This window comes from Tachypleus tridentatus, chromosome 11, assembly GCF_004210375.1.
Source record: "Tachypleus tridentatus isolate NWPU-2018 chromosome 11, ASM421037v1, whole genome shotgun sequence".
Taxonomy (NCBI): domain Eukaryota; kingdom Metazoa; phylum Arthropoda; class Merostomata; order Xiphosura; family Limulidae; genus Tachypleus; species Tachypleus tridentatus.
The window spans coordinates 77,554,309-77,570,786 of NC_134835.1; the positions used below are offsets into that span (position 1 = coordinate 77,554,309).

A 16,478-nucleotide genomic window follows, 5' to 3' on the forward strand; every position below is an offset into this window, starting at 1 on the left:
ACAAACTCAGTTGGAACATAATATGTTCAGTACGCTATTCATAATGGCCCTTAATCTCTCTCAAATCAAAATTCACCTGTCAACCAATATAAAAACACAATGACGAACACAATTTCTTCTGAAATGAAACTAAATATTGGTATATTGAAAGATGAGTAAATAATTGTTTGTGTAAAGTACAAATAAGAAACACTATATGTTGACACAAGTACGAGGAAATTGTTTTATCGAATGTGATATATTTTACAGCAAAAGTATAGACAATTACATACAAGTTGATTGTTCTTGAAATAACTGACAATACGTTCAAAGAGACGGAATAAACGTTTGCAGTACACTTGATGAAAATAAATTATGTCAATCCTTCTAAGGTGCAGTAGTCAGAATATATATTTTTTTCTAAATAGTTCATACTGACTTAAGCAAGTACTGAAGTATTCACACAAAACTCGAAATAATCAAATTCTACTAGAGCCTCTCTACTATAGAAAAAACAAAAAAACGATTATATAAGAAATACTGTATTAAAAATACTGTACACAAAGAACTCGTCTGGAATGCAAATACATATAGCTTATAAAGCTAAACCCAAACACACCTTCAGTGTCAAAACTGTCACACCTAAAGTCACTCAGTTGTTGTAAACTATCAACAAACTTAAAAAAAAAAAAAAAAGAAGTAAAAACATGCATTAGGTTACTACCAATAAATTTCATCATAATACATGATTAGTAGTTTGAAAGTAAAAATATCATTTCCTTTGCCAATTTGAAGGCAAAATTCTTGGACATAATTTATATCATAAAATATCAAAATGTTAAAAAAATACAAAAATTATGTTCCACATTTCACATGCCATCTATTTTTCTTCATGATTTACTTAACAGCATAAATAACCTAGAGTATAAATGTTGCATTATGATAAATTACTTTTCTTGAGGAGTTGGACTGTATTTAGTGAACAAGCTGATACTCTTCAGTTTCCAATCATATACAATATTCTGAAAAATTATCTTTATAATGTAATTAAATCAACAATGATCTTATTAATCCTACAGGACATAAATAATAAATATTAATATTGCACAACAACATGTATGGAGTAGTTAGGATAATGTTTGAATCGAGAAATCAAATATAATACTACAATAAATACAGTGAAATGGCATATGTGTGTGTATATCTATCTATAAATATATACATATATACACACACACATACCTACACAATGAACCTTCTATATAAACATTGTTATTTATGAATATAATTTGAAATGGACAGACATATAATCTAAAGATCACACTTAAATATGAGAAAAAATAACAACAAACAAATTATGATTTTCCTTTTTCCTCCAAAGTTGTAATAGAACTTTAATAAGTGCAACAAATAAACCCAATTTGTACTGTTACCCACAACATACTTGCTCTATGAAAACCAAAAAAATAAACCACACCACACATTAAAACTACTGAATAATTACAAGAAAATAAACAAGTTTACAGATCATGTATCACATGGTTTATGTTTACATCAATTATTCCAGTCCTTTTTAACAGTTGCTAGTTTTCACAACATGCCTTATCAACACGATTTTGGTACCAGCCACAAGAAATAACTTTTTGTTTAACTTTGCACTTGAGTCTTTGTTCAATGTGCCATAAAAAAAAACAACTAATGTTATTTAGATTTTTATAGGAATTTCTTTATATGAAACCTCCATTCTCAAAAAGCTTCTTAACAATATAAATCACAATCATAAATTTTGACAAAATGTAACGACCTTGTACAAAAAAGGTTTTTTTTTTTTTTTTTTTACAAACTATAAAAACCTAACTTGAATGGTTATCTTCTAGTTCTGGATCAATTATTCAAAGTATTTTTACAAAGTCAGTAATAAAATCTTTTCTTGTATATTTTGGAAACAGAATTACAAAAAAACAATAAGAGAGAATGAAGTACTTTAATAAGTTAACTAGAAACAAACATTAACCCAGAACTTGTTCTGGATTAACAAAAGTAGTGTAAAACCACCACAATATTAAATTATCTTTTTACTTGTACTTTACTGACAAAGAATTTTACTTCAAAAAATTACCAGGATACTAAAACATTTCCTAATCTTCTAAGTCCTTTATCGACTTTTTTGCTTATATTTATTTTGTTCATTCATGGAATTTTCAAACACTGATATTTGTTACATTATACCACCAGCTTATTTCATTTTGTTATTATGATACAGATATATCTTGAAATTATATCTCAATTAATCACAATTAAGTGACTGGAAGCTAGCATTAAACAACAAATGAAAAATATGGCTTGTAATGGAAATTTCAATGTTCAATATTTGATTTGTAAGAAGTTAGTATAAAAAAATTGAGTTTTTATGGTAATGTTTATGATTTCTAAATAATGATATTTATATACAGATGGACCTTTTTTTGTACGTGAATAGTTTGACATGAATTGTAAATGATAAACAGAGGGTTTTCACATAATAAAAAGTTGCAACTTGTCTTCTTTCCTATTGTTTGTCTACTTATTAAAGATTAACACAACTAGTATAAAACAGGAAGAAATTTTAGTACAGAGCTTGCGAGAAATAAGATAAAACCTTCAGCTAAAACAATATCAGCTCTCTACACCTTTTGTAAGAGAGGATTCCAAAGAAATATTGAACTCTGACAAGCTTTCCAAGATCTGTACCAGAAAGGTGACTAAGGTGGGATCCCGCAAGAATGACTGTTCCTCGTACATGCTAGAAGTAATTGGACTAGAAGCAATATGCAACATCATTCTATGTAGAAGGTGATCTCTGCAAGTACAAATGTCACAACATCAAAATGAATTGTAAGCAGCAATAAATTTATACCACATCATAGATCTGGCACTTTTTGTTTAACAGCAGTTTCAGCATTACCTTCATGGCACAGGGGAGCACATGTATTATAAGCATGTATTTACATTTAGAAATATAAAATACAATATCTAGAAAGTAGTGCCATAGTATTCTACAGGGAAGTGTTAATTTGTAGGCTTAACTTTACAGAACTCCAATCAGCAAAGGTAAGGTGTAGCCAATTGCTTAGCTAACAGTCATTACCCAGAGATTATTGATATAATATTCATTCATGGAATTTTCAAACACTGATATTTGTTACATTATACCACCAGCTTATTTCATTTTGTTATTATGACACAGATATATCTTGAAATTATATCTCAATTAATTACAATTAAGTGACTGGAAGCTAGCATTAAACAACAAATGAAAAATATGGCTTGTAATGGAAACCACACCAAAATACTGATTTTTCCAAGCCCATTCCCTTGGCAGTGGTTTCACTAGATAGTAGATAGGGACAGTGGGAATCTCGTTAATCCATTCATGTGCGTCACTAATTAGATGACGAGGCATTTGGCTACCTTAAGAGAGTCATTCATATCTCTATATGAATCAACAAACTGCCAAGTGAGATTTTATATTAAAAAAGGCTGTTAACTAATGAAATAACATTAGGGCCAATCAAAACATGTTCTTTGAGTATGTCTTTCACAGCTAAATATTTTAAACAAGTAATATCCAACTGGGCTGGACGATGAGAGTGAAAAATATCTATGAAATGCTATTTATATATACAGTATAACACTAACAGTTATTTATAATGCCAAAAACTGGCAATGGATTATAAAATAATAGGCTTAACATTTGTGATAAAAATCATACTAAATACAGATGTTATTTTATCCACACAACCCATAACTTATCCACTTCAGATTGAAAACCAGGGTCACGTTCAGCATTAAAATGGACAGTATAGTATTTTAATGTCCCTACAGCACAGCCACAAAACTTTGCCCACCCAATAAAATTAACAATGAACTCAACAAAATAAAAGAACACTTCATCAATAAACAAATTTCTTCCAAAAACCATTGAAAAAATCATACACACATACACCTCGATTAACAACATAATCAGCAAAAAACAAACAATAATAAATCAAGATACAACAAACTACAAAACCTTACACTGCTGCATACCATATATTCCCAACATCAGCAAAAAAATAACCAACATTTTGAAAAAAAACAAAACATAACATTCCAGAAAACACCACAAAACTAAAGTCCATACTGTGTAAAAACTACACTGACAAACACAACACCAATGTTATTTATACATTACAATGCAACAACTGCTACAAAATCTACATTGGAGAAACAAGCAGAAAAATGGAAACCAAATTCAAAGAAAAATAAACACCTTCACACATTTTTGAACACTGCAAATCAAATAATCACAACATAACCATAGAAAACACCCAGATATAAAGCAGGAAAGCAAATACAAACAAATGCCAAATCAAAGAAGCCCTACTTATACAGTAACTAAAACCAAAATTAAACTGATATAAAGGAACATCTTTATAATTATATTAATTATAAATTAACATCTCACTGCAATGCCCCCTACAGTCTTCTACCTGTTTACATCCTTGTCCATAAGACATGTGCCCGGCAACAGTCAGATGCAAACTCTCTTTTTGTTAACCTGAAGATGACTTATGGAGGTCAAAATGTTGTTCTCTACTTTATTGGTAAAAGTGTTAATACCCCTATCAGCCATCTTGAGACATATTTTAAGTCCCTGTTGTGTGTCTTGTATGCATTTGTATTATTTCTTGATGTAAATATACAACTAATATACAAACTAACTCAGGTTCAAGTGCAATATACACCATGTTTACACCAGTAACTATGAAAACTGTGATTTGGCACAGTGGTAGTCTAGACAACATAACCTGAATTCTGTGAGAACAAAAACACAAATGTTGCATGTTTGGTATGGACAAAAGCAATAGCATTAAAGTTTCCAAGCAGTGGTGACAATGCAGTGTTTGATGCTATGGTAACACACACAAATACAGAGATTCCACTACAAACAAAGCTGTGAACAAAAGTGAAATGTGTCTATGCCAATCTGTTTTGGTTGTTTTAAAAGCCTAGCCAACTGATGGAATCTGGAAAATCTGTGGTCTTCAAGTAGTCTTTCACATAGTTCCAATGTTCTAGGACCAGGGTCTAAGTGAAGACTGCAACCCCACTGGAATAACAGATTTGAATTGGGTTGTAAGCACTTACAAATTGTTATTTTTTTCTGTTTGTTTATGTTTAAGCACAAAGTTACACACGCAGCAGCCTTTCTACATTTTGCTCATTGTAGATATCAAAATTAAACATTTAATTTATAAGTCTTTATCATTCAGCCAATGCAGGGATTTTTTTTTTAATGTACAGAAAAAGTACCAATAGTTTATATCTTATCACATTTTATCTAATGTGATAAAATGGCAATTCTTTATGAAGTGTCACGTTTTAATACAACTTAGAATTGTGACTTTCTTTATTAGTGGAACATAAGATAAAGGAAAATAATACACTTGAAAGATGTGGAAACATAGTTAACTATAACTATGGACAGTATAAAATCATAGCAGAGTTGCACTGGAAAAACATTTAGGAACTGTGTTATGATAATGATGTCATTATTTTGACACCAGATGGAAAATGTATGTTCTTTGTGACATGAATGAATATCTTGCTTGCAAAAAATCTCCTCCATGGCCCCTGGAACAGTATTACCTTAAATTTTTCAATAAACAAGAGAGTTTAAATGAGTCATTTCAGAGATAGGTTCCATATGTTACAAAACTTCACCACAGTCCTTCACAGTTAATATACCACAGCCACAGATAACGTACATTCACTTCCCATTGTTTCAAGACCATATACAGCCATTGGTTAAAAGAAGGGATGAATCAGCTTTCATCATTATAGAAGATTCCAGATCAGCCATTAAGATCCTAACTCTGATTGGCCTCACTCTAATCTAAACAACACTGAGGATTCCTGAAGATGATACAAGGTTTGCACATCCAAGCCTTTCTAGAATGCTTATATTTATGAAGAGCATGTTTCATAGATTGTATAGGTGGAACACCTAAACATGTGGCCACATAAGAAGTCATGAATTTATGCCAAAGATAATTATCAGTACTCTTCACAGTCCTAAAAAAGGGAATATTTTTCCACACTCTTTAAGGAAATTTCAACTATCCAAGAAGAGTTTAGACATTGTGTTATAATGTTTCTAACATAGCATAATGTCTCTTTCACATCAAGACAATTTTGCATACTTTCTACACTGTCATCAGTCTATAACATGTTTTATAATATATTTTTATAAAACGAATCATATTACCTTGACCATTTATATATTTATACTTGAGTTATTTTGCAGACCATGCATGTGGGAAATGCCATGTCACGTGTGTAAGGAATCTGTATTGTTTTAGCCATGTGTGTCAGTGTATCTAATTTTTTTTCAAACTGTTATTTGCTTGATCTACCCAGTATTTGGTTTTCAGAATTATGATGTTATAGTGCTTCCTGTGCTTATTAGATAACAACATTAAAACAACATATTAATATAAAACAAAAAGTATTTTTTCACTTACTCTTCACTTTGAGATAAAGTCTAAATCAGAGTTTCACTTTGATTAGATTAAGATTACAAAAGTAAATTAAACTTTAAATAAGATTACAATAGACAACATAAAAATATCAATAACTTCCAAAAGTATTAAATGTTATGAAAACAACTCACCGTGCTGCTAAACAAATAAATACTTGAAATTTTCCATCTTTTCCTATGGAATGTGAGGCATTATCAATTTTATCCACTAGCTGGCAGTATGATCTCATAAGTTGGACATGTTCAAGAGACTCCCATGGTACTGGACTGTCAGTTCTCTGCTCTTCCTGCAGTATGTTACCAAAATATGCTCGAATTTTTACTGAAACATTTACAAAGGGAGAAAACAACAAGCATTATTATTTGATTCTGTAAAATTTTGAAAAACATTTATAAACCCAGCTAGTTTTTTAAATTCTTGTGAAAATAAACTTACCAAAAAAGTCCCACAGATAAACTTGCCTAAAGAATCGAGTGGCTTTAAATCCATAAAGGAAAACTTGCTCTAAACAGTAGACTAACCCCAATTCACCACACAACAAGATTGTCAAATTTCCCCTCTGTCAATACATAGAATAAATTAGGAGATATATTATTAGATTAACATAATAATAAATGAACTCTAAGCAATGCTAAAAAAACAATGTGAAATGATTTACACACAAGTTATATTTTAGGTAATACAATTTCACCATTTCAAACTAGAAGAGAATTATTTATGAGAGTTAATTGGCACTGATTTCTTTATATATAATATTCTACTAATTCTTAAACAAGTAAAGTAATTTATTTGATAATGAAATTTTGTGTTTAATAATACAATTTCATTAACTCCAAATAAACAACCAACCAATAACGTTTGGGATTTATCAGAGGAATTACCTTTGCACAGAAAACAGTCAACTTCTTGAAAAAAATTTAGTAAGTGTAAATAGAATGTTTATTTCTTATATATGGTTATAGATTTTACAGTATGACTCATTATAGCAGCATACAAAAAATTATATCTTTGTGCAGTTAATTAACTAATAACATTAACAAATTTTTTGAGTAAGTTTTAAAAGGGTAAATATATATAAATACATACAGATTTCCTTAAGAAATGTGAATATACGGATTAAAAGTTCTAAACAGCTTCATCAAGAGTAAAAACAAGCAATGGGATAAAAATTTTCTCGAAGTTTCTCTTGTGTGTTATGTGCATAAAATTTATAGAACTAATCAATGTCTTCATGGGTCCAATGTAACAAACGAGATAAAATGAATCAAATATCCCACTTATTTCTTAAGTTAAAGAGACAAACAATTTTGAAAAAGAGAGAAAATTTAGAAGGATATACTCTAGCTGTTTTCAGTAACTTCTGAATAATTAACCAAGAAGAGTTTACATCATTACAATAAAAAAAAATTACATCATTGGTGTTACTCTTTTGAAAGAGTACATTTTCATATCTCAGGTTTACACAGAAAATTTAAACTGTTTGCAAGTCTAAAGCAGATTTCTATAATATTATGAAACATACCTCCTTTTCAGACTTGTAGAAATACTTAACAATACTGTTCACTGCATCTCCCAGCATCTGTTGTATCTCAGGTACAGTTAATTCTATAGACAAATACAAAATGAAAATGATTGACATAATTAATATATTAAAAACAACATACTCTCATAAAACATATTTATTCAAACTTGTGCAAAAACTATAAACCCTAACAAAAGTACTTACTATGAAGAAAAATGTGTTTTATATCACAGACTTTTCACCAAAGGTAAATTTTACAATCTAATCTGTGACATAAAAGTGTAATGCATTCCTCGACTTGATGCATCCTCTACTGTAGACTGTAGTGTTGACTATTCAAGACTTAACAGCACAGCTGACACATGTATGTCCTACATTTTGATAAATTATCAGATTTTGCTACCACTTTGTTAACATTGTTTTTGTTTCATAACTATTTACTTTATACTACAAATATAGTATTAAAAAAGTTAATATGTAAATATTATGTAAATAAATATGAAATTTTGACCTTTTGGTTTTGAATGGTTTTCACACTATTTTTCTTCAACAATATAATGATATTCTAATTTGAATGTATGGTATATTTCTGTACAATATAAGTCTTTGAACTACAAATGCAAACCAAACAATACTGATAAATAAAACCATACACCACCTACTGTTGGAGGAATGAAAACATTTGTTTGCACTCCCACTGTAATAGTGGAATGAAGAGCAGCAGTATATGTACCAGACGGACTACAGGACAACTTCTGGGCCTCAGGATAAGAGATAATGTTGATGGTATGTAAACATTGTACCTCTTTTTCCTCACAAACGTTGGGCAAGAAAGAAAGTACAAGGGGTGGAAACCACCATAACAAATGCATTGAAAGTCCAGCTGACACTCGCAAATATTATGGTCTTTGAAACCACAACAAGCATAGATAAAAAAAAACACAAAATGCCTCAGGATGTCAAAACTGCTGAAACTCTAAACACCTGGGAGGGTTAGGAATATAGGGTCATACCTTACACTTCCATCTTTGTGTGTGCAGATACTTGGCAATGCAAGAAACTACTTGACTGGAGAAACCAGCAAATATTTCCAATTTAGGGATATTCTTTAAATCCCTCTCAATGATAACCTTTCATTTGAAATTCAAAGTAGCATGGGGAAAAACCTCAACAGGTATGTCCCCAGTAACCTTTAATTTCAGAAACTCACTGTGGTTTGGTGTGGATATTTCCACTTAGATGTCTCCAGAACACTACAAACATAACTTCTTTACAGACTTCAGAGAGCCAGCAAGCTCTTCTAATTCCTTTTAAGGAGAAAAATATATATGTAAAAATGGCTGGTTTTAGTTGAGAACGTTTTTATGTAGAGGAGTGAACAACGTTTCGTCCTTCTTTGGTCATCGTCAGGTTCACAAAGAAGGAAAGAGATAACTGACCGATAGCTGACCACATGTTTGAAGGGGGTTGTGTAACTGAGTGAAGGAATGTAGAATGCATGCTCAGATGTTTGATTATATTTATTAATACAGGTATAAAGATGTTCCTTTGTGTTGGTTTATTTTGGGCTTGAGTTGTTGTACAAGTAAGGCTTCTTTAATTTTGCATTTGTTTATGTTTGTTTCTTTATTTAGCATTTGGGTGTTTTCTACAGTTATGTTGTGTTTATTTGATTTGCAGTGTTCGAAAACATGTGAAGGTGACTTTTTGTGTTCTTTGAATCTGGTTTCCATTTTTTTACTTGTTTCTCCAATATAGAAGTCATGGTAGTTATCACATTGTATTTTATAAATAATGTTGGTGTGGTGTTTGTCAGTGTAGTTTTTACATAGTATAGATTTTAGTTTTGTGCCTGGTTTTTGAATAAATTTGGTATTAACTGGAATGTCATATTTTGTTACTAGTTGTTGCCAAATGTTGGTTATTTTTCTACTGATGTTGGAAATATATGGTATTCAGCAGTATATGGTTTTGTGATTCTTTGATTTGCGAGATATATTTACTTTTGTTGGTTGATTTTGCTTTTTGTCTAGGTGTGTGCGTATAATGTTTTCTACGGTTTGTGGAGGAAACTTATTGATGTTGATGAAGTATTGTTTTATTTTGTCTAATTCATTGTTAATTTTATTTATTGAGCATAGTTTTATGGCTGTGTTTATTTGGTTTCTTAGTATGTTGAGGTTTTGTTTTGTTTCACGTGCCGAGTCCCTAGGAATGTATAGTCCAGTATGGATGATTTTTGGTGGATTTCCGTTTTAAATTGTGTATTGGTTCTTGTAATTTTGAGGTTAAGATATGATATGTGATTGTTTTCTTCCTGTTCACATGTGAAGTTAATGTTGGGATATATAGAGTTAATGTGATTGACAAAATTAAGTGTGTGTTCTGAAGATGTGAATCCCACAATCTTGTCGTCTACATATTTGTACCAGTATAGTGGTGGATGTAATGCTGTGCTAATTGCTTGTGTTTCAACTTGTGTCATAAATATATTGGCTAGAACTGGTGATACTGGGTTGCCCATGCTTAGGCACAAAACTAAGGTCTATACTATATGAAAACTACACTCACAAACACCACACCAACATTATTTATAAAATACAATGTGATAACTGCCACAACTTCTATATTGGAGAAACAAGTAGAAAAATAGAAACCAGGTTTAAAGAAGACAAAAAGTCACTTTCACACATTTTCGAACACTGCAAATCAAATAAACACAACATAACTATAGAAAACACCCAAATACTAAATAAAGAAACAAACATAAACAAATGCAAAATTAAAGAAGCCTTACTTGTACAACAACTCAAGCCCAAAATAAACCAACACAATGGAACATCTTTATACCTGTATTAATAAATATAATCAAACATCTGAGCATGCATTCTACATTCCTTCACTCAGTTACACAACCCCCTTCAAACATGTGGTCAACTATCGGTCAGTTACCTCTTTCTTTCTTTGTGAACCTGACGATGACCAAAGAAGGATGAAACGTTGTTCACTCCTCTACATAAAAACGTTCTCAACCAAAACCAGCCATTTTTACATATATATTTTTCTCTACAAATGTGTTTTCTCATCATTACTGATTATCCTTTTAAGGAGATATTTGCTCCAGAGTTTTGTCAAACAAAGAATGATGAATTAGAAAAATGAGATACAGGAACAGTCAAAAGTGATGACTGCAGATCAGTTTACTAGATATGAGTGCTTTCTAATCAAGCTGTTTTTTCTAGACTTTTTTTGAATCACTGGGTTATGGATCCATAAGAAATGAAGAATATCAAGTGTCTAGTGATCCTACCCACCATTAAGTCCTATGTCGGGATGCCCAACACTGCCAAATGAGGTCAGTGCAGCTATGCCACAGATTTTTGGGCACTATGCCAAATACCAGCATCAGACAATGCCCACAACACGTACTAATAATGCTCATCACTAACACGTAGTTTGTTGACCCTAGCCCAACAATACTAGCTGACCGAGCCTGAAGGAGCCATACTCAGGATAGAAGTCTACAGGAATTGAAAACCAAAGTACTGTATTGAAGTACCCTTATATAAAATTCACCCATCAGAATAACTCCTTGACCACAAAATTCTCTTGTTCCCTTCATGTAAAGCCATGCTCAACAACAAACATGTGAGCAGATGTTTGGATCCCAGAGGAGGTAAAACAACAATCTTCCTTGGGAGGTCCCCTAATCAATGACAGGAATCCACTTTTAGGGAATTGAAAATAAATCTGCTGGACAAGTATCTGGGATCAGCAAAAACCCCTTGATGACATAATATCTACAACATAACAGACCTAATGTTTTGTAACATTCCATACCTCTAGTTTCAAAACTGTTTCTAGGTTTATGATATTGAGTAATATACAAAAAAATACAAAGGGCAACAGATATTCAAGTGAAAAATGTATACATAAAGAAAAAGTAATGGACGTTAGAGCTGGGCACTTATGGAATTTAATAAATGATTAATCTTCACTTTCTTTAATCATTTACATTCTAATAATTGATTATTCTCATGAGACATATGCAAAAAAACAACAACAAAAAAACAGTAATAATTAGAACCACAGACTTTAGTTAGTTAAGTTGTTTTTACTTTGAAATTTATGAATTTAATTGTAATTTTGATTAAGTAATCATTTAAGTGGCACTATTCAATGTAATTAATGCTCGTAGATAATAGATTATATCTATTATTCAAGCTAACCACCCATTTTATCAAAACAATTTGTTGGATAAACTTCTTGTAGTGGCATTTACTGATTAGAACTAAAACATAAGTAAACATTTGTCCACTGAACTTTCAATGTGGTATTGCAACTCTGCATCAGGAATGGTCTTGCATATAACTAATAAATCATATTTTCTTTACCTTATCAGTTTCAGTAATGCAATTTTCACCTATAAAATCTTAAGATTGGACAGTCTTCCTAAAAGTGAGATCTAATGTAAATATTACACATGCAAGAAGTACTTTGTGCATATATAATGGTCCAAGTTCCTATTGTACAATACTATTGTTCAACAGACATGAAAATCATATGTAATTTGAACCTGCAATTCATTCAGTTAATTGAATGGCAAAAGGAAAACCTCTGAAAATTCCAATGCTTACAAATAACTACACTCCCTATATATCCTGTATTACACCCTGTTAACAGTCAATACTGTGAGATACCAAGCTTCCAAAAGAAAATTGTTAGATTCAAATATTTATTTACATACTTGGTTCACTTGACCTTCTTGGAACACTAGGTGACCGACAACGGGGTGGTGTTCTGCATGTTTCTGTCAATTCTGTAAATAATATTTTCAAACCTTTGTTATATCTCAGCCAGATGAAGCCTTATGAAGATGATTCTCTATACTTGTGCACTTTCTACAAATGGGTTAAATATTCTCATACATTCACAGGAACAGTGTGTTTCCCTGCACCAAACTGAATTCAGCTTTCACTTATGTTTACAAAAATATGAGCATGAACTCTAGTATTTTATTTTATAATGCAAATATATCTGTATACTTTATTTTTGATATTTCAAAGTGAAAAAACTAAGACTGGGGTTCAAATTCATAATTTCAATTTAAATATTCATAGCCTAGATACATAAATAATGATCTCTAAATGCAATGTTTTAATTTATGTAATTAACACTTTCACACCAAAATGAAAAACAAATAACATCAATAAAACATTGTGACTCAAATATACATTCATTATCCATTGTCAAGTACAAAGTAAATTTAAAAATGAATTTTTCTTACCTTCATTATCTATGTCAGCTGGAACAAGTTCTCCCACTAAGAGACGTTCAGTGCTGCCATCATCCACTCCTTTCCCAAGCCATCGTCCACATGGAAATCTGACATAAAAAAAAAAGCAAAACATATTCATTTTTACGAGATCAGTTTGTGTTTTGTAGTTTTTATGGGCATTTTTTACTACTATTTCATCTCCACTGATGGAATTTTCCCAAATTTGGTATGAAGGTTTGTTGGGTCCATGCAAAGATACATACAAACTTGTGGTTTCACATTGTGTTTTGTAGTTCTTATGGCCATTTATTATAATTACATACAAGGGAAGCAACTTTTTACATTCTGTGATAATGTTTCATTAATCATGAATTAACTTCCATCCAGGGTCCAGGTACTCCAGCTTGTTTATAATATACTTCATTTATGCATACAATGTGTTACAAGTTGGTAAGTTTGGGGAATATATATGTATTTAATTTAGATTATGTTTAGCTGAGTGACATCTGAAGTCATGAAACCAGCTGAAGAAATTAATGAAGGAAAGAAAAACAGAATAGGCTGATATTCCTTTGTTTGATATTCATGTCTATAGGAGAATCTTATTGGTATTTTGTTACCTTAATTAAGATTAACTAATCAAATAATACAAAAATTCTGAATTGTTAAGTGTCACATGCACATTACGACTGTTAACCTTTGATTTAAAAATATATATAATTTTCACACACTGTTCAAACTTAAGTACAACAAAACAGATATATAACATATGCGAAAGGGTCTAACAGGACGATAAAGTTAATGACAGAAAAAGAAGTTCCAGACAAAGTGTTCAAATTTTTAATTTCTTATTGTGACTACTGAAAGTAACACGTACAACTACAAGGACACTCAGTAGAGAGCATACCTCTGCAATGCAGCATTAATCATATTCAGCCCTAAAAAAAATGTCTATATGCCCATTGTCACTAATGGATATGGACCACTTTTGGCAAGACAATGAGGAATAGTGTTCTATACCAGTTAAAAATTGTCACAATGTTAACAGACAGGGAATTTTTTAACTTGTACAGCCTTGCTGCGACCTGGATCCTACAAAATCCAATCACTTCTACGTTTGTTATAGTCCAATTGTACACTAACTTTTGTCCAAACCCAATCAGCTGTTTTCAAGAAATCATGCTAACAAACACACACATACACAGAGGTGAAAACACAACCTCTGTCACCTTCAGTTGTAGAGGTAGTTATTCCCTGCCAATCAATAATCCTCTTAAAGAATGAACAGCATTTAAATCTAAACCTTCAAAACAATATTTGAATAAAACATAATTTAGCATCACACTTTTACAGTGATCTAATAACCTGCTTTGACACTTAAGTCTCAAGTAATTTCAAAATAGGATTTTAAGACCATACAAGTATTGCACATGGTGGAGTTACTTTACCAGTTTTGTTTGAATACACAATGAAAACAGCAAAGGTGAACAACATAATTCATAATAGTATCAGGTGAAGTATTTTCATCAGTACTAGAAATACAGGAACTACATCATGTATAAAAGGATAAAGGTTATGTAACAAAAAAGCACACAACTTACACAAAATGTGAACAAGTATAATTTTTAAACCATATACTCTTGTCATCAAGTTTAACCTTGTAACTCTCTCTTATAAACGTAGCATTAATGTGAGAGTTGTTTTTATGTTTGATATCTAGCAACACATATTCAAAGGTCTTGGTATTCATATTCCAAAAATGACTAGCTTGTCTGTTGTCTATTTCAAATGTTTTCCAGAATTTAAACATAAAGTTAAATTAATTTTGTAAAAAAAAAATCAATGTATATTATTTCAAACATAAAGAACAGAATTTTAACTTGGAGATACTTGCTTGTAAGCATGGCCTGTAATATCATTTCGAACTACAACATGCTCTACCATCCACTTAGGAGATATTCCTGTATTGTCATGACCAATTCTTACTGTTGTGAGAATTCCTAGGTTTTTATGCTATAATAATTGTACAATAAAATAAAGATTACACATATATTAGTTAAAAGAAAAAAACATTCTGGAACTTAACACAAAGAGTTTAATACAAGTTTTGGCATATTCATATGCCTTCCTCTGTTGAAAAACATTAGACTGATAAAAAAAAAAAAGGAGATTTGTTCCAGTTTACAACTGATGTGATGAGATTTAATCACACATTTCCTGTACGATACAAGAGTTGAATACAATGCTAGATAGGAATGTTAACATTTGGCAAGCTATTAATTACAAAGCTTCCAAGTTTTCATCTGATTCAGTTACATCTTGGTCATCTCTAAATCTATTTCACATGTATTAAATTTAATGTAAATGTGCCAAAACTAGTATCAGATGATTTTTGTCAAAGTGCCAACATAGTGTGTATTTTTCTTTACAAGAAATTGCAGTTATATAACTAGTATTTAATATTTTATGTACACAAAATGTGCCATCCTTTTGAATATATATATTATATAGTAAAAACAATCATGGAAGTGCAAATAATATTTTTGATATCATAAAGAAATCACATTCTACATAGTAACAGCAAATTTCAATTTTACTACAGTCATTAAAACTATCAGGAGAAAACTGAAAGTATAGAATTTAAAAATTGCTTTAAGTGCAACCTCTCCTCTTAAACAAAAATCTTAACCATAGATCTCTACTCTTGCAGTCTTACTTGGAAGACAATCTCCAGACTTTGTTTTGGCAAGTCAATTATTTTTGTTTCTCCTAAGGTACCAGAAACAATGATCCAAGCATTTGCAGAGGTGGTGGAACCACTCATTTTTCGGCTTGGAAAGATTATAACCCGATAAGGCATAACTGAAAAAAAATAAAAAAATTCATTACTGTGTATTAAAACATTTTTAAAGAATAAACAACATTTCTCCAGTTCTTTGATGATGAGATTTGGAGTATTATGCACATCCTTTAAAATAAAATTACAATTAAAAGAATATGAAGTTATATATTCTAAAAAAATAAATTCCCAAGCTACATAACATTTTGTACCTTTACCATACAATATAAAATTTTCCTAAAAATACACAAGTAATTTTGTAATCACTGTAGTTTAACATAATTAAATTCTAAGATT

The 16,478-nt window shown here is 30.9% G+C and overlaps 1 protein-coding gene across 4 annotated transcripts in view; it reads right to left on the reverse strand.

Moving 5' to 3' along the window:
- Nucleotides 1-211: 211 nt before the first annotated feature.
- The window catches only part of LOC143232529 (DENN domain-containing protein 5A-like), an 81,198-nt gene continuing 64,931 nt past the window's right edge, over nucleotides 212-16,478 (reverse strand). For all 4 annotated transcript variants that reach the window (XM_076468103.1, XM_076468100.1, XM_076468102.1 and 1 more), the window contains 8 exons: nucleotides 16,059-16,204; nucleotides 15,237-15,355; nucleotides 13,352-13,449; nucleotides 12,812-12,883; nucleotides 8,065-8,147; nucleotides 6,978-7,101; nucleotides 6,674-6,863; nucleotides 212-2,818 (listed from right to left, as the gene is read on the reverse strand). In XM_076468103.1, coding sequence (XP_076324218.1) covers nucleotides 2,635-2,818; nucleotides 6,674-6,863; nucleotides 6,978-7,101; nucleotides 8,065-8,147; nucleotides 12,812-12,883; nucleotides 13,352-13,449; nucleotides 15,237-15,355; nucleotides 16,059-16,204 — 1,016 coding nt within the window. In that variant the 3' untranslated portion in view covers nucleotides 212-2,634. The remainder of the gene's footprint in view (nucleotides 2,819-6,673; nucleotides 6,864-6,977; nucleotides 7,102-8,064; nucleotides 8,148-12,811; nucleotides 12,884-13,351; nucleotides 13,450-15,236; nucleotides 15,356-16,058; nucleotides 16,205-16,478) is intronic.